The sequence below is a fragment of the Dromaius novaehollandiae genome, chromosome 4 (assembly GCF_036370855.1).
Source record: "Dromaius novaehollandiae isolate bDroNov1 chromosome 4, bDroNov1.hap1, whole genome shotgun sequence".
NCBI classification, from domain to species: Eukaryota; Metazoa; Chordata; class Aves; order Casuariiformes; family Dromaiidae; genus Dromaius; species Dromaius novaehollandiae.
In genome coordinates, this window is record NC_088101.1 from 20,165,747 (window position 1) to 20,189,990 (window position 24,244).

At 39.6% G+C, this 24,244-nt stretch overlaps 2 protein-coding genes across 6 annotated transcripts in view; one reads left to right on the forward strand and one right to left on the reverse strand.

Annotated features, from left to right (window-relative positions):
* Positions 1–4,164: 4,164 nt before the first annotated feature.
* Positions 4,165–24,045, reverse strand: INTS12 (integrator complex subunit 12). The gene is made up of 7 exons (XM_026108818.2): positions 23,827–24,045; positions 15,171–15,336; positions 12,924–13,076; positions 12,255–12,442; positions 8,188–8,347; positions 6,702–6,854; positions 4,165–5,135 (listed from the first exon to the last, which is right to left on the reverse strand). The coding sequence occupies exons 2-7, from the start codon at positions 15,324–15,326 to the stop codon at positions 4,554–4,556; spliced, it is 1,392 nt and encodes a 463-aa protein (XP_025964603.2). The 5' UTR covers positions 15,327–15,336; positions 23,827–24,045; the 3' UTR covers positions 4,165–4,553.
* The window catches only part of GSTCD (glutathione S-transferase C-terminal domain containing), an 89,611-nt gene continuing 89,404 nt past the window's right edge, over positions 24,038–24,244 (forward strand). For 3 of the 5 annotated variants that reach the window (XR_010388913.1, XM_026108671.2, XM_064510554.1), the window contains exon 1: positions 24,044–24,099. The gene's annotated coding sequence lies outside the window, so the exon portion shown is untranslated. Of the gene's footprint in view, positions 24,100–24,244 lie in introns of all 5 variants that reach the window. The other 2 variants (XM_064510550.1, XM_064510551.1) reach the window with 1 other exon arrangement.

A 24,244-nucleotide genomic window follows, 5' to 3' on the forward strand; every position in this document is an offset into this window, starting at 1 on the left:
CACAAACTTCATTCTGATGCCTTCATTCTTTCTGCCCTACTCTCGATTCCTCAGCCTGAAATGTGAATTCAGTTGAACAATACTGTAGAACAGACTGCCTTCCTGAAAAATCAGTTGTTAATTCTATCCTAACTGTAACTTCAAAGCAGAAAACATCCATTCCCTTCAATCTACTCTGTTTTTCAACAGTGCCTATCTTACATATTCAAGCAAAACACTTGATTTAAAAGACTGGGTCTATGCTTTAAATCCTGATATAATACTTCAGAGAATCACAATCCTAACTGACATTTTTATACCAACAGAAGGAGACTTTATATTTCATTTAGGAAGCTGGTAAAGTTACAGAGGAAAAGTCTTTTGCTCATATAAATTGCAGCTCTACTACAGATTTTGCTAATATAGCTGTATCAGCAAACACCATCTCAGCTTGGGTTTATTAGAGGGAAAAGACAGGTTTTCATAAAAAGTATAGCATAAGTTATTTTATTCTAAAATGAATAGAAGATGACATACAGTCAACCCCTACCAGAATTCTCTAAGTAAAGACATCCAGATATCCTTGAATCAGGTCTCAGAGGAATTTTAAAATGGGACTAGCTACCACAATTTGAAAATAAAAAAAATCAATTTTTCCCCCTTTGTTTTCTCCATACATGATACCTACAAGCAAACTGCAGAGTTCAGCTGTAAGCTCCCAGGCTCTCACAAGCAAAACCGTATGTATATTCAGAGGCATGACTGAGGCAGTTTTACATCTTGAACCTTCCTGTGGGAGCAAGTTTTACTACTAGAGCAAATGCCTTTACACAGGAGCACTCTAGCTATTAAAAGAATCTATCTGCATGCTCTACTTCATAGTGTAGGCAATATTCTTCAGATTAACATTTAGGAGGCAAAAATGCCTTCTGTTTGCAAATGAAAACCGATTCAATGTCTTTTCCTACCATACCATCATTAAAAACCTTCTGTGCTAGAGAGCATGAAAGATAGCTTGATCCAAAGGCAATAAAAGCTTCTGGATTCCTCCTCTTTTTGCTGTTATTTTTCAATCACCCTGGAAGCCACAGGGAATAGAAAGATAAAACCTTTTTTCCAACCCCCCCCCCCCAAGAGGAAGTGATACTAGGAAAAGAATGCAAATTCTCCCAGTCGCAAAGAACAATCCTAAGTAAATGAAGTTATTCCTTAGACCTAAGGTTTCTTGAACATTCCAAGTCTTGATTGCACGGAGGGGAAAGGAGGTGAAGAAAATAGCTGCATGTATCAGCTTTACACATATTTAAAAGGTAGGATGATAAGATAAGCTGTAGTTTTCACCTGCCCTAGAGTCTGAGGCGTTTCCCTGCTTAGAGATGCTCCCCTTGCAGGGAAAGAACAGAGAGGGGATTGTTGCGTGCTGGTCACAAACAGTGAGACTCAAGACCCTTTTCCAGTGCTCTGTGCAGTCTGAACCACAAGATTGAGAGCTGAATGAAACACAGAGCAGCTGGGACGAACAGAGGGCACACGAGGGGTGAAAAACAGCTCAGGGGTGCAGGAGGACAGGCTAGTAGACCTCAGTTTCTCCATTACCTTTCTTAGTAGCAATGGGTAAAACACTGGAAACACCTGAAGGGAGGCCTGTGGGTGTGAAAGCTAGATCTAGTCAGGAAAATGCTGCAGGGAGGCCTGAAGGGGAAGTTACCGGGGGGGCAGTTGCAGTATGTACATACTTCCTTTTTAACAGTGGCCAGGCAAAGCGCAAGACTGCACCAGGGCTGGACGACTGAGGAGGCTCTGGTGCTGCAAAGGGAAGAGAGACAAAGCTGATCCTACCAATGCCCTGGAACTGGGAATTTAATATATTGAGCTTGAACAACACCCATGCACAGAGATGAATGCCGCTCCCCACACCCTCTTTAGAGTTATTAGTATTATTGGCATTTAGGCAGAGTACCCAAGGTGCTGCTAGATAAAAGTCACCTCAACACTGCTGTTGTGCTGGAACACGCTTGGATGCAACTCTGCCTTGGCACAGTTTCTCTCTTGCAATAATCCCATAGCATCTTCTTCATTTTCTCCTGGAATGGAGACACCAAGCAACAACGCAAGGTAAACATAGATATGACGGTTCCTATGCAAGTCTTAGAGTACATCACTGAGTATAACATGAAATGTAGAGTTAAAAAAAAAACTTAAAATTTTTTTCATTAACCCTTGTGAATGCAAAATATGAACTATCATTTCCATGAAGGAATAAAGTTAAAAAAAAAAAAAGCGCCTCTAAACAATCTTTTATAGTGGAAAACCTAGGAGATTACAAATATTTTCAATCTATTTTAACATCTAACACACCTGGTATTATTTCTGGCACTTGGAAATACAAGCGAACTAGAACGTGGGTTTCTGAATAGAAAAAGGATTTCTGAATATCCCTGCCCCCCTTCCTAAATCAAATGAAAACAAACAAAAAGAACCTTTGTCCCATGAATGCCATGGACAGAGAGCGGGACAACCTCCTCGGCAGTTCTGATCAAGTCCGCCCTTGTAACATTGTCACACACGTAGTCCATACGACAAACCGAACAAGGGCATATTACGATCCCCATTCTGGGTTACATGGATCCTAATATTTGACCTCCCAAGTTCCAGATCCCGGCCTTTGTGCCTTCAGACAGTGTTGGCAGTCTTGCCTATCTAAAATTCCAGTAGTGAGACTGCCACGGGTCACAGAACTGTATGTGCAAGTTCAGAACTTGTTTGTTTTGCAGTTTTTCCTCTAATTATGAGTCACAAGATAGAACTGGTACCCTAATATAGCTGGGTAAGGTCTGTGTCCCATGATTTGTTTGTGAATAGGCTTATGCAGCTAGAAGATTGGAGTCAGCTTCCTTTAAGCTTAAGACTATCTCTAATATACCTTGGCCTCTCCAAATCGCATACAGAATTTCAACCCTTCTTCCCTGGTCTTGAAACTTATCTACAGACAAGCTTTGAAAGATCCTATCAGAAATTCTGCAAGCTTTCCCCCCCCCCCCAATATAAATTTTTATATAAGAGCCCTCCAGCACATTTGAGGAAGCATTCATGAGTAGAGTCTTCCTTCTGAAAGACAAACCACCAAGGGGAGGAGAAAGAAATGGAACTTCTGGAATATACAAGATCCATTTGCTAACTATTTCCATCTCTATCATCCCACCAAAACTGCTGGAAAAGCTTTTCCTAATGATTTGAAAACTCTAATAGACTTTTTTTTTAAAAAAGCAACAAACTACAACAAAACCCCCAAAACACCTGCTAGAGCTAGAATGAGGTTTTTATTCAACACTTTATATGTACTTTAGTGACCAACACCGTCACTAACTATACCAGATTAAAGAGATTTCTGCTTTTGCTCCTTTCTTGTATGAGAAGGCAGCGATTTGAGCAACTGTATTTTAAAAAATCACCACACAGGCTACAGTGCAACAGTTAAGAGACTGGAAGCTACATTTTCCAAGACAGGCTGGCAGGCATTACTACTTTAACACATGCAAGACTTGTGAATTTTACAGCAGTACTTACAGCATGGAATACTCACATGATTGAAAGGTCTCATGTGTTTCAGGTATGCCAGAAAGGGAGCTAATGTATAGGCTCCCAAGATACTTCCTTTCGTTTTCTTCTATTTTTCCTTCTCTCACTTCATCAAAATACAAGAAATGAATTCAACAGGTTTTAGATGAGGTTCAACTGGACTGTGTATTTAATTCAAATATATACTGTCTTCCACTTATTTTCCACTCATATTACAACAGGACAGTCTTAAGTTTCTTCATAGATTAAAAGAGCTTAAAAATACTGTTTTAGCTCTCTCTCGCCCATATTACAGGTTAGGGGCCACTCATCTTTTGCCAATGTTCTTTCAGGCTCCTTCACAGGATTACAACAGCAACAAAGTAACTAATGAAGTTTCTCAGTACATAAAAAAAGGCCACTTAAAATTCTCATTTCAAATAGAATATATTGTTTCACTGTTAATTTTTGGAATCATTTAAAGAAATAGATTTTTTTCCCCTGAGGAACTGTATAATTCAGGATTAACTTCATTAATTCTGCATAATATAGACAACTCTGAACAGCAGAAGCATTTCTCAGTTTAAGTACAGGAAAACCGGGTATGAAAGAAAAGCAGCAATGATGTCCCAGATTAATAATACTTTTATTAATAATGTTGTTTAAAGAACAACAGGTTCTGGAAGTCCAATTTATTAATGGTGCACATAAATCTATTTTTTTCATATGTGAAAAAAATCCAAGTTTAACAATGTCACATTTCAGAGCTTTGAGCTAAAAAACAGGAGGCATGTTATAGTGAATATTCCTCTATCATATTCAACTCATAGACTTGTGAAGTCAGAGAACATCTGACTTAGAATCATCTAAGCCTGACCTCCTGTAGAACACAGGTTTTGGTCTTCCCTACTGTTTCAGTCTACTAACTGTGAGATTTTCAAAAAAAAAAAAAAAAAAAAAAAGACCAACGCTGTTGTTTTATAGAACATGACCAACAAAATTAACAAGCAGCTGTATTACTTCTTGAGTTTCTTTTGAGCAGCTTTCTTCTTGACCATTTGTAACCTTTTCATAGCATTGAGCTGAGATTCCTGAGAAGTCGGGCCTTTTAGGGAGGCTGACTGATTACCAGTATCCGCTGCTGTTTTGCTTGCGCTGGCCCCGCTGTTTCCCGTGGTTCCACTGTTGCCATTCCCACTGGGCACCTGGCTGCTGGTACTTGGCGCAGCACTGCTGGGACTAGGAAGACCTACTTTGCTGACATTGTCGCTGCTTACTGAACGGCTGAGAGTGGTCTTTCCCAGTGTCAGAGGAGGAGGCGGCTTCAGCTGAGCAGGGCTTGTGCTGTTGTTAGCTGAAGCTATTTTTGACCCTAGTCCTGGTTTGGAAGTTGCCAAACCTGACAAACCCACAGGTTTCTGATTATTAGAAGAGGTGGCAGGTTTCCCACCAGTGCTTTGTGCTGTTGATCCCAGTTTGGCAGTTGATGGACTGGCAGAGGAGGTTTTGACTGCAAAAGCAGCCCATCCTGTAAGGCCACTGGTTGCTGAAGAGGAAACACTGGTACTGGCCGAGTTCCCCGAAACTGCTGCTGAGGTCTAAAACAAATAAATCATTCTTATTATAGTAACATTTATTTGTGTAATACATCATGGCAGGAATAGAGCAAGCTTCCATTCCTGTTTTTCCCTGCGAATGCCCATTGGACAGTATTTCATCACTGGCCGCTACAGTTAAAAGCATTAACAAGGAAAGGACGCAGATGCAGCTAACTTTTAATTTCCCAACCAAATAAACCCAGTATTACCTTTTCTTTCCCTTCTTCTATACAGCTAACAGGCTACCATATGGCATCGTGATCTCCCAGTAAACTATAAAAGATAGTTTAACTGAAGTAATTACAAAAAGCCCAAACTTGTGAAGTATAAACAATGGAGGCAATTGCCTAGCTTTTATTGTTTACTGTGGTTACTTGGTGTTGCTTTTTAACAAGATGACAGATGCTCAGACAAAAATCATACCCTGAGCAATTAAATACTGCAGATATTACAGTCTTTTGGCCAAAACAGGGGTGTCTAAACTTTCCTTTTCCTCCCCGTCTTGTTTCCTCACCACAATACATAATTAAAAACCTTAAAAAGTCACTGGAAGTTCTTTCCTTTAGTCTTCCCAGTCAGGCAGTGTAATGGACAAACTTTCTGCAGATATTAACTGTGGTTCCCACACCTCTATACTACCTACTTCCAGTTCTCAGTTGGGAATAATACACATGTTGAATTATTAGACCAGAGCTACAGAGGGCAGGTTCAAAACTAAAATTAAAATCCTATATTAAAATAATATCTCTTCCACAATATATCCAGACATTTTGTAAAGAGTAAAGATGATGGATGAAATTGGACGGCATTCCTACAACCCCATTAAGGAACATAAATAACTCTGCTGCAGTGAAAAAAGTTATTTACACATATAAGTGCTTGAGCAGTAGTCATCATATTACTCACAACAGTTTCCATGCAGGCAAAGCAATGGCAAACATAACTTGGAGCACATGAATAAGTTGTCATGATTTTGAGTTACGGATGTGCTTTCCTAGGTAAGGGTCATGGTTTGTTAGACTACTTCATTATTTATTATGCTGCTTCTGGTTTACTACCTTTAACCAACTCAAAACAGTATGTACTGAATAACTTGGAGAAGCAGAAACATGTGACAACATATATGAGAAGGAGCAGCCTTCTAAATTAGATCTCCTGGAGGTCAGCTGGGTTTCCCTATTACCATGAGAAGAAGCCTTCTAATTACTAAAATATGCATGTTACTTGGCTACAGAGAGCAAATCATATCTTTTATACAATTATAAGGGCTCCTACTTGTACAAAATATCATTAAAAAAACCCTGAGTAAACTCTGTTCTCTCCTCCATAACATAAAAATGCAGTCAAGAGCTGCTTTAGGGACTCATAATTGAATCGAGAATTTTTTTTTTTTAAACTCTTTTAGTGCTAATGTAAAACCACTATGCTATGGTACTACTTAGTACACATGGAATAGCAGACTATATTTGGTTGTGGTTCTTGTGAAAAAAGATTGGCCTAATTAAAATTATCATTTCTGTGCAGTGAAACGTAAACTCTTCCTCTGAAAAGTTTAAACTACATTACCTTGACTTCTGTTCTCTTGAATGCTAGAAAAGCTGGTGGGGTATCAGGTTTTAACTTAATTTCTGGCTTCTTGACCAATGGATCTTTCACAGCTGGTGCAACCGAAACCACAGCAGGAGCTGGTTTTTGAGGTGGTTTTTGTGTCTTTTGAGCCTGCATAAGTGGTAGAAAAACCCCAAAGTTAGTTACAGCCCCCATAACATGGACTGGTTTAACAAAAAGCATGAGCATTATCAGATTGCAGTCTAGCCTTTACAATACTGGATTTCAAGCTGAGTGGTGCTCGAGAAATAAGTCAAGACTGCAGCTGTGGGAGTTGTGCTGCGTATGGTACTGGGGAAAGAGTCTGGCCAAAAAAGCATACTGAATAGGATTTGCTATTTCAACATGAAGATAGACATAGTACTGTCACTTGGGGAATAGGAAAGCACGGGGCCTTCAAAAAAGGAGGGAGAAGAAAGGTGAACTTGAGGAAGGTACGGACAGAATCCGGCCATACTAGGACCCAGGCTGTGGGAGTCCACTAAGAAGTGGCGGTTAAGATGGTAGAATTTATGCTGAAACAGAAAGAGGAGCTTGGCATCTTGAAGGGAAAGCCTGAATTGCTGCAAGGCCTATCCTGTGCAATAACTGACCTCAAGCAAACAAACCCTCTGAGTTCAAACCTGATGGTCATCAGAATAATTGAGCACTTCAGCAAGTGATGATAGCTCCTAGGCCAGGATCTTACATTGCCTTCTTTTCTTGTTTCTTTATTAAAGCCGTTTTGACAGATAAAAACTTGCTAAGTTACCATAAAATACATCCAGAACAGAACATATTTTCTGATGTATGACTACGACTAAAGATGGGCAAACTAACAATTAACGTTCAGTGCCCCCAAAGATGTTTTCGTACTCCAACGTTTGTTTCTCACAATGAAATGAGTGGACTGACTCTACTGTGGCATCAGGAATAATCAATCTGTTTAGTTAGCAATTAACACACAGATGAATCAAAATAAAGGGATTTTTTCCAGGATGGTGCTACTCCTCAGCTTATTATGGAGCCTCAGAACACCCAGCACTTCAGATCTGGACCAAAATTCGCAGTCTGTTAAAGGAAAACATCCATTTCCACAACTGAGATGAAAATTAAAACAATAGGGCTATATGGTAGATTTGTACTAAAAGTCAGTATCACCTGAAATAAAAATGTTTTCAACTATTGCTTACCAAGTAGGAAAGAATCTTATTTGACTCTTCTTCACTCAACTTTTGCTTCTAAAAAAGCATTGTTTAAGAAGTACATTATTGCTCTTTCAGATGTTACATTAAAAAGCACAGCAGCAGCAACAGAAACACTGCTGTGAAAAATGGTTCTTGAACATGCTTCTAAAAAATTCTGTAACCTTAAAAACAAAACCAAAAAAACCCTTTGTATATTAGAAATAGCCTGCTGTATTCAAGTAGTGCTCACGCTAGACAAAAAAAAAAAAAATTCCTACCATTCGCTTCATCTGTCTGGTACAGCGTGCACAATACCAAACAAGTCGAGGATCATTCACTTCCTTGTCTGTCACCTGAGGTTTATGGCAATCCTGGTGGTAGAGATTATGGCACTCCTGACACTCCACTAACTGATTCCCAGAAGTAACTGTCATTTGCCTGCAGAGCAAACAGTTAAGAACAGATTATGGGAGAAAGCACTTTAAGGATTATCCAACTGTTGCAAATTTTGCAAGGCTTAATATAAAAACTAAAAATATTTTTGGTCTCACATACATTTTGTACCTGTGGCAAATGAAATACATTCCTTTCTCCTGGTATGAGTTCTTCCTAACAAATGTTTTAGAAACTTTAAATTTTTTTTTAAATGTCAACTTTCTCTGAAGAAAATCTAGAAATTTTTCACTATTAAATGTGCATATATAACACTGCTTACCTGTTTGATTTTTATATTAGAAATTTAAGTCTCACCTGCTTTGCTTTACCTGGAGATTTTACGGATGACTCACTGTATACCAATGATATGACTTCCCCGTTATAGTAGCATCCAAAGGCCTAGCCTACATTTGGATAATTTTGCTGCAAGCTTTTGAGCGACGCAGTTCAAGAACAAATAATTTCTCAATCACAACCATGTAAGAGTGCTTTCTGTTCAAGGATTTAAAGGCAACATCATGCAAGATGTATACTACTTTACAGATGTTTTATTACCCATTCTGTTGGCCCCTACTATGCAGGCAGGCACTTGGAATTTGAGATAATACCAAAACCATGGAAAGATGGAACAGAGACGATTAACTGTGCAGTGCTGCCTTGAAGCAAACATGCAAGCTGGTGATGAGGACTTAATTTTATGTGGGCCTCTGGTGAAAGTAATCACGCTGTATAAATGACAAATTAGTGATATACACATGACTGGAAGTATATCTGTGAATTAGCCAAATACCACTTTCCTAATGATTTCTTCTTTCAGATGACAAATCAGGCTATTTAATTGCTAAGCTGCTTTTGCTCATATCCCTGAGGAGCAGGTACCCAGGTAACCATGGAAACTCTATTTGTGGATGGGTGGGGAAAGGTAATACCTTATTTCTTTCTATAACGGGAAAATGAAGTCAGAAGATATTGTCCATATGGCCACTAGAGCATTTCTAAGCAATATTTCTTTTTTTAAATGGGCTATTTGAAAAACAAAGGAAGAAACCTTTCACAAATTCTAGCGCCTTTTACTTTAGGTTGACAATATTTCAAATGCCATTTTGTTTGTTTTTTCCTAAATAAACTGGGTCAGAACAAAGCAGTGGTGTTTCAATCACAAGTCTCAGGGCCGGAGACACATCACCCTATTTTAAAATTACAAAAGAACAATCCTAGACCGCTTAGAAAAACTTGAACCTTTCATGTCCAAAACCAAGTTAAACTAACCTTATTGTAAGATGATTTCTTAATCAAGAAACAAACTTAATGATTTTTTACCTTCATAAAACAAACAAAAAATTAAACTTATTCATAAAAGATAAGGCTGTTCTTCCAAAATGTTTTTTCCCTAGGAAATCCTTTTTTCTGGGGGTGGGGGGGAGTTCACCATCACCTGCGAATTGCATGCAATATTTCTTCTTCCTGTAACTGAGGAGCCATACCAGTGACTCCTGTTTTTCTACAATGTGTGTGTGTTAGAAAAGGTGAAGTTATTTTAATACTTACTCCCTCCCTCCTTGCGCCTAACTTGGTATTACAGAACAAGGAGGAAAAGAAAGAAATATGGAGTCAAAATTCAATTTTCCTGATCACTGTTACCCTTGGAAAATCTGCATGTGTTACGGGGCAACATTTGAGAGCAGAGCATATCAGTTCTAACTTGAACTCTGAGGCAAATCTTAAGAAGAGACATTTAATGTCTCTGCTTTAGTTTCTATATTTATAAAGTGGGAATAATTATTACTCAAACACTCTTTCGCATTTGTGAATTTCACAGCTGGGTTCCTGTCTTTAACTTATGTTCCTTTGTAACATAAATATAAACAATTTGACTCAGAATAAAAGAGAACCCCACCTACTCTACCATTAGACATTGTGTTTTCACTCACTATTGATTGAATATAAATATTAACAGGTGTCAGTTATAGGTGTCAGTTTCCAAAGACCATACCTACCCGAGTTATTTTACAGAAGTATCCAATGCTTTTATATTTTACAGGTACATGGATTGCTAGTATTTCAACTCCGGGTGGCCAGACCCCAAAATGCCCACATATTGAAAGTTGAGCAGTAAATAGTGGAAAAGGTCTTAACAAATGTATTGGTTTCAGGAAATCTGAGGCACAAATGCTCTGAGAAACCTCCTATCCAGCCTGAGCTAGAGCACCAAACGATACCAACTCCAGCAGTTTCATCTAAAATTAAAACAAATCCTGAGCCTTAGGTGACTGATGCCACCTTCTCTCTAATAAGCTGTTTCTTTTCCTGCTGGGCTTCTCCCTCCCTCCAGTGTCAGTTTAATAAGAGCCTAGTTTAGTTAGTCATGATAGGTAAATCTTTTTGCAAGAGCACTATGAAGTTGTGACCATAATGATTAGCGAGAAGCAATGCCTTCAGCAGCCAGGTTAAGCATCGATTATGGAACAGCTAATGGAACCACATTCCTGGCCTACGCCTTTCAAAACAAGCTGTTAGCCACACGAGCTCATTTCCTCTCTTTACTGCTCATTTCTCATTATGCCTGTGCATGCTTTCCTTTGCCGTGGGAGATGCAGAATCAGTACACCACAGCAGCTTAAGACAATCAAATCCAAACTTGTCTTCCTCTCCTCCTGCTAAATGAGTTAATACCATGCTGGTTTTAGTACCATTTTAAAACACTGTCAAACAGGGCTTTGTCCCTTTAAGAGACAGCAGAAATAGAATGCAGAGAAAAAAAAGGTAAAATTGAAAGACTTCTTTCATATTTTACATCTCAGTTGTTTCAACTGTTTTTCCTTTTTCAATGTCTATAATAAGCAGCTAAACATTCAAGCTAATACATGAGAATAATGTGACAGGAAATCTCATCAATCCATGATTAGTTAAGTCACCTCATCTGCCCAACAGGAATGACCACAGAAATGACTGAAGAACAAAGCTATAAAGGACGTATTTTCACAATTGGCTTAAGCTGAGCTAAAATACATACCGCCACTGAGAAGCCAGCCCCATCTTCCTCCCTGTCCTGGCCCTACATTCCTGCATCCACCCATGTGCCAGCACATTGCACTCACTAAGCTGACTGAAATCTAAACCTATTGAAAAACCTGAGAGGGAACTGATCCAGAAGCTGATCCAGCTGATCACTCGCCTGTGTTAGCAGTACACCCCCTAAATGGGGCAGGGAAGGAGGTACAACTGGGGAAAGCCAAACTGTTCCTTTTGGCAGCAGTGGGGACTTGCAGGAACATAAACCAACTACAAAACCAAATCCTTATTGCAGTGATTTGGTCCCAGAGTGTATATTCAAAAGCACATTCTATATTTTTTACTTCCTTGCAAATCTCACTTCTATTAACAACGTTAACAATCCCTCTAGTGTTAAGTTCTGATTTTAGAGCCCTTATTGAAAAGCAAAAAGAACCTGCCCTCGACTAGAGGATGTAACACATTTACAAGGTTAATGAAACAACATGGTTACGTGTAAACAAATGGCAAATGATTATTATGGAGAGAGGAGCAACACACACAGAACTTATAATGATGCCACTGAAAAGAATACTTCTGCAGAAAACAACTTGTTTTTTAGAGCACTGCTTATCATTAGCTATTAATATTTCAACTTGTCTTCCAGTAATCAATAATCAGTATTTGTCATGCTAGATTGGCATCTCATCTAACTTCATTATTTTTGACTTTATCTTTCCTGAAGAAGAAAAGTTATTTTTCCCACTAAAGACTTGACTCCATTTTCAAGAAGCCATTCTTATTTATGAAGAATGCTTAAATGTATTACTAATTTCAGATGGGTGCTTAAGTGATTTCCAGAATAAAAACTTCAGAAAGTGTTAGCTAAATGGTGTGCAACACAGCAACACTGACTTACCTGCAAACGACACAGGCCAAACCCATTTCCATAGCAAAGTCATCAGCACTAGTTTCCTCAAAGCTAGATAAATCAGGCATGGATAAATCCTTGCTTGTCTGAACTGTAATAGGAGATGAACGAGCCTCTTGCTTCTCTAGCCTTGGTTTCTTTGGAGCATCAACTCCTTCAGCAGTTTCCCCTTTCATCTATTAAACACAGATAGAGAATGTGAAAAAGCAGAAAGCTAATGGATATTATTAAAACAAGAAAGTGACTGGAAAGACTAGGTTAATAGTATAAGAAGGTATACTATACACAGCATATACACCACACCTTTGCCTTAGATGCATATTTTCTCCAAAATATTTATGAACTAGAAGCTTAAGGCCACTTTCTGCACGTCAGCTCAAAAATCCGACTGCCTTGGGAAACACGTATTTCAGATTACTACATTTTATTAACCTCTTAAGAAAATGTTAGTATATTTAAAGCATTCAGAGAATAAATACAACAAAACCTTTGTTGGACTGCATAAACAGCAACCTGATTGCATAAGACAGCTCATAGTTTATAGACAATTAGGTAAGAGTCAAGTCACGCAAAAGCTCTCTTCATGTGTAACTTATGTATAGCATTTCCAAATGTATTAGCTATGCTTTTTCATTAGAGAACAAAAGTTAGACTTACTTTATCACCAGATCTCTTTTCTGTTTCTTTTTTCACCTTCTCTGATACAGTAGGCTTGCCATTGTTGTTGCCTGAAGGCAAACTGGAAGAAGCTTTAGGCTCTTGCTTACTGGAAACAGGTTTGGTAACAGATACTTTTGGTTGCTCTACTTCCTAAAACAAGAGGAAAAAAACTGAAGGCAAATCCTACACAAGTTACTTCCTATTTTCCTATTAGAGTGCAGGCTAGGCAAACATCATGTCTTCTACGTGCATGTAAAAACATGCAATGACATTCCACATCAAACAATTGCTCACCTGTGTATGCCTACACATATGTATATATATCTATATTATATTTTATAAATATATTTATAATTTTTAAACCTTTTCATATCACATCCACGAACTAGTGTTGCTGCAATGAATTATTAAAACCTCCTCCTTATCACTCACCTTCCAGAGAAAAAAGTGTTTCTTTTCTAAAGACGGTTTCCCTTTGAAACATTAATTAAAAGGGAAAACTTTTCTGCTTTTAAAATTCAATAAGATAATGAACAGGAATTTTCAGATATTTCTGAAGAAAAAAATTCAATGTATGCTGAAAATATAAGTTGACATCTGATATCACTGGACATCAATACTTCATTCCCTCATGGAGAAAAATATTGACCTGTGCTTAATCTCAGTCCATTTTCACCTTTCAGGTTAATACATTTAGATATACATCTCAACAGAAATCAATAGTTCTTATTAGTTATGCATTAGTGTCAGCAATGGATATTAAGCAAGCAAGTCTGTAAATGAGTGATTAATTACAGCAACATGTTTGAGCAAGGTATCCCCTCCACCTTGGTGAGATATGAGTAATTCTCTGCTGTATACTGGGACTGGTCCCGAGCCCTGAGCTTCAGCCCTGCAAGTTTAACGACTTCCTGTTGAAGCCACAGTCAGAAGTGGATTTCTTCCTGTGCCTGACTGTGGTGTCCCTGTGCTCCTCACTCCATTTTTACATTTCACTGTCAACAACAAACTAATCCTGCAGCCCAGGAACGCATGGAAAGGAATTCTTCTGGTTTTTTTTCCTATTTCCAGGCTTTGCTGTCCAGCTGATACTGGAGACACGGAAGACGGGAACAAAAGAACTTTTCCTCCAGCCTCAGTCTCCCCTGCAGGCAGGTGACTACCAGCCGGGCTGTTACCAGAATCAGCTTCCCAAGCCTCTTAGAGGTGTTATTCTGCCTGCCTCCCTGCTTCCTCTTTAAACTGTAAAACCGATGTTTCTTTAAGCTCTGACACAGAGGGCTCCTGAGGGTTTTGAGACCTGGTTTAGAGGCAGCTGTCATGTTTAAGGGAGTTAACAATTTGAATAGAGTTAGAGCACATAGTACAAGCACACAACATGGATACTTTAAGAGTAACAGTGTCTTATATCCCTTTTTTTTATTATTTGGAACCACGTACACGTAGAAACACCATATTATTAATGTATTAGCAAACAGACCATCATTAGAACATGCCAGCCTAACTTCTGGGCATCCTAGGGGAGACTACAACCTCCTTATCCATATGGCTACAACGTAGCAATATTGGGATTTCCTCACTTGGTTATTTTCATGCACTAATCTCAGAATCAAATATTCTCTCCAGCAGGTGTTTAGCAATTTTCAGTAGATGAAAAATATTTTTTCACTATTGGACATCAATGGCTTCATCTTGCAAATCATTTTTGCTTTAAACCATTTGGGATTTTTTTCATTCTTATATGACTTCATCAACAGAATTTCAAGAAAGCAGAGCCAATTTTATCAGTATATAGCTTTTTTTGTTTAATATTTATCCCTGCCAAAAATAATCTGCATGTTTATGAACATTTAATTTTAATTATAACTGGAGAAATCCATCATTTCGGTTCACCTTGGACTGCCCGTATGATAGCTAACTAACAAAAATGCCAAAGTCAATCTTAAATCAAATACAATACATATTATTACAAAGTCATGACACTTGCGATATAGTGCAGAATAGCTCTTTTACAGGTCTGAACATTCCAACAGGTAAAAAGAATTCTTTTTCATTAACTTAATGAATGGAATGGAGTATGCTGCATAAAAGGACAATGATCAATGTGAACACTCCACAATTAATTTTCCTTTTCCCTCCATTTCTGATTCTCTTTTAACATTTCAGCTATAAAAGTCAAAACAGAAACAGCTAGAGCTTTAATAAAGCATATGAAAATGACCCATGCTCTCTTAATACTAATACCTTCTGAGAAGGACGATAGCTTGAATCGGTTCCTCTGGCCAAAGACTCATCAAGAAGTGCTTTCAGCTTTTCAGCAGAATCCTTACTCTTTGAATGCAAGAAGCCCAGGGCTTTCAAAAAAATGGGATCAAGCTCCAAGTTCACTGTAGTAGCCATAGCAGCAACTCTGAAGGAAGAACAAAAAAAGAAAAACAGAGACCTTGATTCATGTGGGGCATAACTGAAACAGCACAGGCTAACCGTCTCACAGAAGTTTTTTTTTTTTTTTTTTTTTTTTTTGCAAAAGGACATTACATTAAATCACAGCTCAGATAATACATGAATTAAAAACAAAATAAAACAAATAAAGATCACATAATTGGGATGAAAACTATAACCACGAAAACTGACCACTTCTAACCAGTATTAGAAAATGACTGTGAACTTAAATACAGAACTTGAATTCAGCTTTACGTCTCAAATGTCAGACTCATACTTTGGTATATCTGATGTTCAGAAACACTTACATAAATGGAACAAGTATTCCATAATCTTGATATTCCACACATATAGAATACTGAAGTATATATAAAAGAAGTGTAAACTTCAGGAAAAGCAATTTACAGACTTCTTAACATTAAAGTTGCACATACAATGACTTATCTCATTGATCATTTGAGAATAACATAGAAGAATGTCTTGCAGAAAAATTCACTTTCAGTACTTTTCAAAAGAACAGCTTGTTGTAACGTGCAATATGAAAAGATACAAAACAGCTAGTTCATAATTTTACTATTTTTTAAACAAATCTGAAAAAATATAGTTGTTTATTTTTAAATTTAGCTGAAACAGCAAGAAAATTTACAACTCAGACTATTATTTATCCAAGTCCCCTTGTGACAGTCAATTGGTTTTCACGTCAAGTAAAGACTATTCAGAGCTTTTAAATACCAGAGTGTCTACATAAATAGAATAAAGTGAGGAAAAGGGTAGAATGAACTTAAAAAATATCTTTGCTTGACAGCAACAGTATTCTGCACTCAGAAGCCTTCTCTGCCAATTTCCGCAAAAAATGCTCTAAGGAACTGCAGTTACATCAGAAATTCTCCCTATGGAGCAAGATAGCTTTGTAACTTCATCAGCAATTAACAATTACTAGAGTGAGGAAAAACACAGGAAAGGAAAGCTCCTGCACTCTTCCAAAACAGATGAGAGCGAGCATTGTTAATAATCCCTTCAAACCTCATTTGAAATGTATCAGGACATTTTATTTCTTCTGCAATAAGCTAGAAGAGACCCTTGAAAGAGCTTTCATTAGCTCTGCTCAAAAGCACTGCTTGGACAACTTTTTTCAGGTAGAGCTTCCAAGGTCTCGCACGATTGAACTCCTTTTGATATTCAAGGCAGTGAACCTCTACCACCCTGGCCGATACACCAGCACTGGCAGGCTGCTGCCTCAACTCCCAGAAGTCTCCAGGAACCTTTATCTCATGCTGGGCTTTTCACGAGACACCAGAGAAGCACTCTGCCAAGATCATCAAGGAGTTCAAAATCCAATAGACTTCATACAGATTTTATCAGTGGACCCAGCAGAGAGTTAACAACCCTCTTCAAGAACCTTTTCTCTATTCCTTAATCTTTGCTACTTGTCAAATCATTTTCCAGTACTCCACTAAGTACTGAACACCAGTAACTCTGTTTTTTCTCTGATCAAGCAGAGACCACAGTGCAAGCCCCATCCAGGGCAACTCAGCCTCTCTCTGATGTTTAGAAAAAGTGAATTCAGTGCATATGGAAAGCACATATCCTCTTTTTTTCAAGCATCTACCTCTGATAAAGTTTCAGGCCCTTCTTGAGTTCTGTGGGTAACTCATCTGTTCTATTTTTTTGTTCTGTGTTTATGGCTTCCAAGTTTCAATATCACATAATCTTAAACTAGGACTCTGCTAAATCCTCTATTGTATAAAAACAGAGGAATTAAAACCCCAGTTAAAGAAATTTAGAAATAATGCCCTATTAAAAAAATGTCTGAGGCTTTTTCTGGGAATATATACTTGTGTACATAAGGAACAGGTAGCCTCAAGTCATTAGCAGCCAATTCAGGATGCTTGCAGAATTAAGAAAACTTGCAAAGCAACTGCAAGCCTACTAATCCCATTTTCATCTTTCTGAAGGTAACACTTCCCAGACTTATTTCTAGTGTTAGCCTTTTAAAGACACTTATTGTAAAGCAACTGTAAAAATCAAAAATTTAAAAGTGGTCTTATATTTATTCTTTTACTTATGTATAAAATTGCAGCAATCCTCTCTCTGGTCTCAAGGGTAAATTATAACAATGTCATAAGCAAGTACAACAATAACAAAAATATTATCAAGAAATTCTCATGAGAAGGGAGGTACCTAGGCTTATTAAGCAGCTCAAGTATGCTGTAATTTGAAACTTGGTACATATATGCTTAGTTTAGGTGTAATTTTCAGAATTGAAAAAACCCTATTTTTAAGTTAAAGAAGGAAAATATATGTGATAGGAAGACGAACAGATCAATTGCTATCTTAATATAGTATCATCTGCAAAAATTAAATTGATAAACACACTCTCTTGACTGGACCACAATGACACAACTGTCAAACAGGATAAAATGAACAATTTGCCTGGTCCAAAAATCTGCTTTTGATAGTGGCCTCTTCCAGGAGTGCACAGATCAGATCAGTGGTCTGATACTTAGAAAGCTAAGGTCCAACTACATTCATTCATGCTTTCATTCATAAACTGCTCCTCTGGTGGTGAAGTGAATATGTAGCAACTGAATAGTTCTGGAGCAAGAACTAGTACAGCATTTTAACCACAAAGCCATATGCTATTCTGGGCAAGAGCACTCCTCGACATCCTTGTTGCAGTGGAATCCTTGTACAGAAAATAAGCCAAACATTTTTAGAAAAAAGAAATAGGAAAAAAAGTGAACATGATGTGCTTGGATAAGCATCTGCGAGATTTGAGGGCTCTGCTATAATCTGTGAACACAGGGCAGAACTGGTTTTGCATTTTGCATTAAGTAGTAACTGAATGGAATACATAAACAACTCACGGAGCAGGGACAAGAACTCAAGCGCACTCTCTTGCCATTGAGTGGCTAAACCATTAGTCTAGACCTAAGAATACGTTTCTCGACCTAGGTCTCTGTATGACAGTACTCCACTATGGCGTAAGACTGCTTGACAATGCATACAGAAAACCAAATGGGTGGCAATGAAACTCTTAGGTACCTGAGATAATAATAAAAACCCCTCTACAATGGGCAATCATGGAATAACCTCCCAATGTGGACTATTCTATATGGATTAACTCCCTATGGGAAAAAAAATGTTAAGTAGTAGATTATCATTCATACAAATGTCTAAGAGTTTTTTTGAATCTCTCACCTCTTGACCAAACTACTGTCTTCTGCCAAAGATATCTAAACTTAATTGAATGCTATATAGAATTTGTGGTCTTTTGACTTAATAGTCACTCTTTCCAGAGTACCAGAGCCCCTTTCTTTCCACATATTTACCAGCTATTGTTTTGCATACCTTAGTGTATTCATTTTTTCATTCTCATGTCCAGCTAAGTGGATCTAATTACACTGCATTTTCAGAGATGGTCATATTCTCACTTTTTCATCAGTCTGTTTCTGAAGTCCTGTTTCCATTATTTTCTGAGACAGATGTACAATTGAACATTCCTTTCTAAGAAAGTGCATACCATCAATTCATATTGCAAAGCTATTAATCGAACCCATTCTTTATAAACTCTAGAACACTTAAATTTCTCCTTGGCACTGATTATGAAAAGGAGGACTTTCTTTCACATCTCCTTCACAGCAACCTTCATCATCTTCTGCAGTAGTTAACTGCATAATGTGAATCAGTAGCACAAATTATTCCTTCCAATGTGCTATGCTGTGTTTATCAATAATTATTTTCACTTAACACCATCATATCAGTTCACACTTCCCCTCTCCCTTTGGATTCCTCCATTCCTCATGATTTTCTCTCCTCCTGACTAATCTAATAACTGTGACAGTGGTAAATTTTGCCAATAATACTTTTTCCAGATCACTTTTAGATTTAATGTTAAATCCTAATAAAGAACATTATTTTTAATAAAGGAAAATCTTAAAAGCAGAAAAAACCTGAATTTTTATTCTCAATTTTTGTTTTAGTTTCTTAATCAGGTTCCAACTCATGACAACATAATTTCTCAGTTACCTCCCATAAAGGATATTTCAAAACTCAAAGGCTTCAGTTTCAGTAGTCCTGGCAACTGATCAGAACAGTTTTATTAATCAGTTCTCATTTATTTGGCATTATGTCCAAAGAATTTTAGAAGACTGCATTAAAATCTTCTCTTATGGAGTTGCTGGTATTGGTATACTTTATATTCTATTCTACAGCCAACATATGTTATCCTATACTTTTAAATTAATATTTCAATCAATATCACAGTAGCCAGTTTGTCTGAAGTTGTCTAAGATTACAGAATTGCCTCATATTTTCTGCCTTCTAGTCCTCACAAACAAAACATTAAGAATCACAGAATCGTTCAGGATGGAAGGGACCTCAGGAGGTCATCCAGTGCAACTTCTTGCTCAAAGCAGGGTCAACAGCAGATACAGACCAGCTTGCCCAGGACCTAGTCCAATTGGATCTTGAAAATCTCCAAGGACAGGGATCCCACAGCCTTTCTGGGCAATCAATGTCTGACTGCCCTCATTGTGAGTATTTTTTCCCTTATTTCAAATCGGAACCTTCCCCGTTTCAATTCGTGCCCACTGTCTCTAATTCCCCTGCAGTGCACCCAAGTAGAAAGAGTGGCTCCATCTTTTCAGTCATCTCCTCCTAGGTATACAAAGGCTGCTAGTAGGTCCCCCAGAGCCCATGGTAGATGACATCCACCACTCTCCTCTCATCTTCAAATCTAGTTATATTTTGCCACAGAAGACAACACAGTTGATTGGGCATGATTTATCCTTGATAGATCCAAGCTGGCTATCCCCAATCACCACTTTCTCCTTATGCCCAGAAATGGCTTTCCAGAGGACTTCCTCCATCATCTTCCCAGGGACACAAGGCAGTGAGGCTGACCAGCCTGTATTTCCCTGGATTGCCCTTCTTGCCCTTTATGAAGACAAATATAGGATTTGCCTTTCAACAGTCTTTGGGAATCTCCCCCAGGCTCCATGACCCTTCAAGGATGACAGACTCTGGTTTTGCAATGATACCATCAGCTCTTTCAGCACCTTTGAGTGCAGCCCATCTGGTCCCATGGTCTTGTACAGGTCAAGTTTTCACATCAGGTAACTCTTGCTTCAATCTTCTTCCACAGCTGATAGTTCCTCTTCGCCTTGAGCCCTGCCTTGTAGCAAAAAGGCCTGGGAGACCTTGTCAGTGAAGTCTGAGGCAAAGGCAGCATTGACTACTTCAACCTTATCCGCATCTGCCGTCATTAAACAACCTGTTGCATTCAGCAAGAGCACCACATTTTCCTAGTGTATCCTTCTCCTGATAATGCAGCAAAAGCAGCTTGTCACCATTCACGTCTCTTGCCAGGTTCAACTCTCGCTTCCCTTTGGCTTTCCTAACTCCACCCCTGCATGCCCAGGCAATATTCCTCCTTTGTAGCCTGTCTCCACTTCCGCCTCCTGGATATGCCCATTTTGCTTCAGAACTCTGTTGTGAGTTCCCTGCTTAATCAGTCCCATCCCCTGCTTTGCCTGCTTCTTTTACTAAGTATTGGGATGGACTGTTCCTGTGCTTGGAGGAGACCGTCCTTAAATACCAATTACTTCCCAGAGCTTCTTTGCCTTCAGAGCTGCTTCCCATGGCATCTCACTTGCTGTTCCCTGGAAGAAGTCAAAGTCTGTTCTCCTGAAGCACTGGGACTATACTCTGCTACTCACCTTCCTCACTCCTCTCAGGAGCTTGAACACCACTGCTCCATGGATGCTATAGCCAAGGTTGCCAGTGATTATCACATCCCCAGCCGGGTCTTCCTTGTTCATGAGCAGCAGATCCAGGAGAGCATGTCCCTATGCTGACCCATCTGTTCTGGTATTAAGAAAATACTCTCAACTCACTCTAAAAATCTCCTGGATTGCTGGCATTCCACTACACTGCCCTCCCAGCAAAGATCGGGGAGGGTCTGTGACCTGGAGACTTCCTCAACTCGCTTAAAGAAGATTTAATCCACTTATTCCTCTGAATCAAGCTGTCTATAACAGACTTCCACCATGCTGTCACCCTTACTGACTCCTCCTCTCCCCCCGACCCACAAGCTTTCACAGTGACTGTCCCCCATGTGCCACCAGAGTTCCTCACATCCACACTGCTCCTTCAGCCAAAGGGCAACCCTACACACGCCATTCTTCCTGCCCATCTTTCCCAGGCAGCCTGACTCCATCTAGCACAGAACTCCTGCCATGCAAGCTATCCCATCACGTGCCAGTAACTGAATCATTCCATAGTTCTGTGACTGCACACAGCGCGCTAGCTCCTCCTGCTTGTGTCCTCGGCTGCCTCTGCTTGATTCAGGCTTCACAGTCTCTGAAGCTGCCTTTGACTGAGCCAGTTCCTCCCTCTCAGCTACCAGGGCGCTGTATCTATTCTGTAAATGAAGATCTGTGGTGAAAGAGGGCATTTTGGTAATACTATAATTTTGGTAGCTTATTCATTTAAGTTGCTTCAGAATTTGGATACGCTGATTTTAACTGACTTCATGTTATTTATTTTATAATTTTATTTCATGTTTTTCTTTTCTGAGAGTCTAGACACTTCTTCAGACTTTAATATGTAAATCTGAAGCATGCATCTCCCTATATAACTTATTTTTTGTAACAAAAGAAAAAAATCTGTTAAGAGGAAAATAATCCCTTTTTTTTCCTGCCTCTTGAGCTGGTTTCTGCACGGCTTATTAGGCTAGCAAGTCAACATCTCTCTTGCCACCTTCCCAACTTTGATACACTACCGTATTTGTTTTTCTATCCAACTAATTACTGCTCAGGTACAATTCTAGCCCTCTTTAATATCAGATTTGATTTTTGTTTACAATCTTTTCCTACGATCCACTACTTTTTTCAGCTAGTCACCCAAAATAAAGTGCACAGATAAAAGAAGATACAGGCTTAATCCTTTGGATATCCTGTTCCAGTAAGAATCTTTTAGCCTAAAGCTCATGGAGGGAAATTATTCACAAAAGCTGCCTGCAAAACAGGGGGAACTTAAAGAAAGATTCTGTTTAGTTATTATTTGATCAAAAAAAATCAAAATAAGTAATTAAAAAACAAACATAAAAGAGGTGACAGAACAATAGTGTCTGATATTTACCAAATTCAATTGGGATACATAGAGAAGATCCTCTGTGTTGTTTCCTGCTTATACATACATTTATACATGTATGTATATATAATGCCTATAATTATATACATGTATGTATATAATTAATTCAAATGCAAGTTTCTCACAGCCCATTTGAGTGGTATTATCCTAAGGTTATTTATTGTTCAAAAGGAAGTTACCATGTCCCTAGCTCCAAGTATATGTTCCTCATTAGATTAGAATAACATTTTGTATGTGACTTTTAATCAAAACAGTTACCTTCCTACAAAAGTTGATGAAGTTATGTTGCCACAAAAACTGAGTTTTGTCAAAACCAAGTAAATGAGATAATCATACACATGCAGCTGAGATTTGCTAACCTCTACTACCACCAAGGTTCAGAGCTCTGCAGAAATGGACCTGAAGACACTGTTTAAACAGGTGTTACTGTTCATTGGTTTAAATCACTAGCAAATTGATTATCTCTCTTCATTACCTTTTTCACCCTTTCCTAATTTAAACCATTTGCTTACTTAAACTTATCAGGTGTGCAAATGCCCTAGATATCATCTCCCTGGGGATTTCTAGGTGGAAGCTCCAAACTTTAGTTAAAACCGAATTTTTGAATGAGTTACACCAAATCCCAGTCCTACACTTTGCAACATATTTGCTGCAAGTTTCCCCTGATATTTCCTTTAAGGATGAAGAAAGACGTGTTTTTTAAGAAAATAAAAGCCTTCTATGCCTCCATGCTTTAATCCAAACAAGTAACTTATACCTTGGTTGGAATGTGGATGTCCTGTAAAACGGGACATAGAGCACCTCTATTCGCTCGGTTTCTTTCCTGCTGCCCCCCCACCGATGGTGCAGTGCACTCCTTGCTACAGAGCTGAGCCCAGGGCCAGCCCCCACCACAACTAAAGAGATGAACCCCTCTGTTTAATCACACCGTTAACAACCCAATCAGCTGACTCTGAAGTCCAACGCCTCGACTTAAAAACCCAGCGTATCCCGTCTGAAGAGAGACTGGAGAGACACAGCTCCGTGTACCACGAGCAGAGCTGGAAACCGCCTGCTAAACTCACCGCCCTGAGCAGCGGCCCGAAAGGCGGCTCGGGGGGGCCCTGCCAGACCCAAACGTACCGGCCCTGAAAGCCCCGGCGCCGAGCGCGCCTGGGTGCGCGTGGCAACCGCCCGCAACCCTTTCAAACTCTTTCCAAACCGCCACCACCGACGGCGCCGCCCCTCCCCGCCGCCGCCGGTAACGGCCGCCTGGGAGAGGGGGTCTCGCGCGGCCCCCCCCTCCCCCCGCGCTCGCCCCTACCTGCGGGCCCGCGACGAGCGGGGGGAAGCAGGGGAGAGCGGGCGGGCGACTGAGAGAAGCAGCAGCAGCAACCGCCACCCGCGACTCGCACAGCCTCCAACCGCGTCCGCCGCCTTTCACGTTCCGCCGCGCAACGAGAGCCCCGAAGCGGAGGGTTCCGGGTGCGTGCGGAGGACGGAGGGAGGGATAAAACCGGAGGGAGCGCTCGCGCAGGAAGGGGCGGGGCCAGGGCGGAAGCGGCCGGGCTAGGGGAAGCGGCGCGAGCGGGGCGGGGTAAGCGGCGGTTGGCGCTCGCCTCGCGCGCCGGGGACGGAGCCGTTGGCGGCTGCGGGGGGAGGGGCGGGCTCCTCGCGACCGTTACTGGCAGCGGGAAGAGGCCGGGGGTCGTCGCGAGGCAGGGCGGCCTCGCCCGTATTGC

Coding starts and splice junctions, on each gene's coding strand:
- INTS12 (XM_026108818.2), bottom strand. CDS start 15,326: ATGGCTACTACAGTGAACTTGGAGCTTGATCCCATTTTTTTGAAAGCC. Junction 12,443..12,923: donor AAAAGAGATCTGGTGATAAA/GTAAGTCTAACT, acceptor TGTGTTTAATAG/ATGAAAGGGGAAACTGCTGA. Junction 8,348..12,254: donor TTGGCCTGTGTCGTTTGCAG/GTAAGTCAGTGT, acceptor TTTGCTCTGCAG/GCAAATGACAGTTACTTCTG.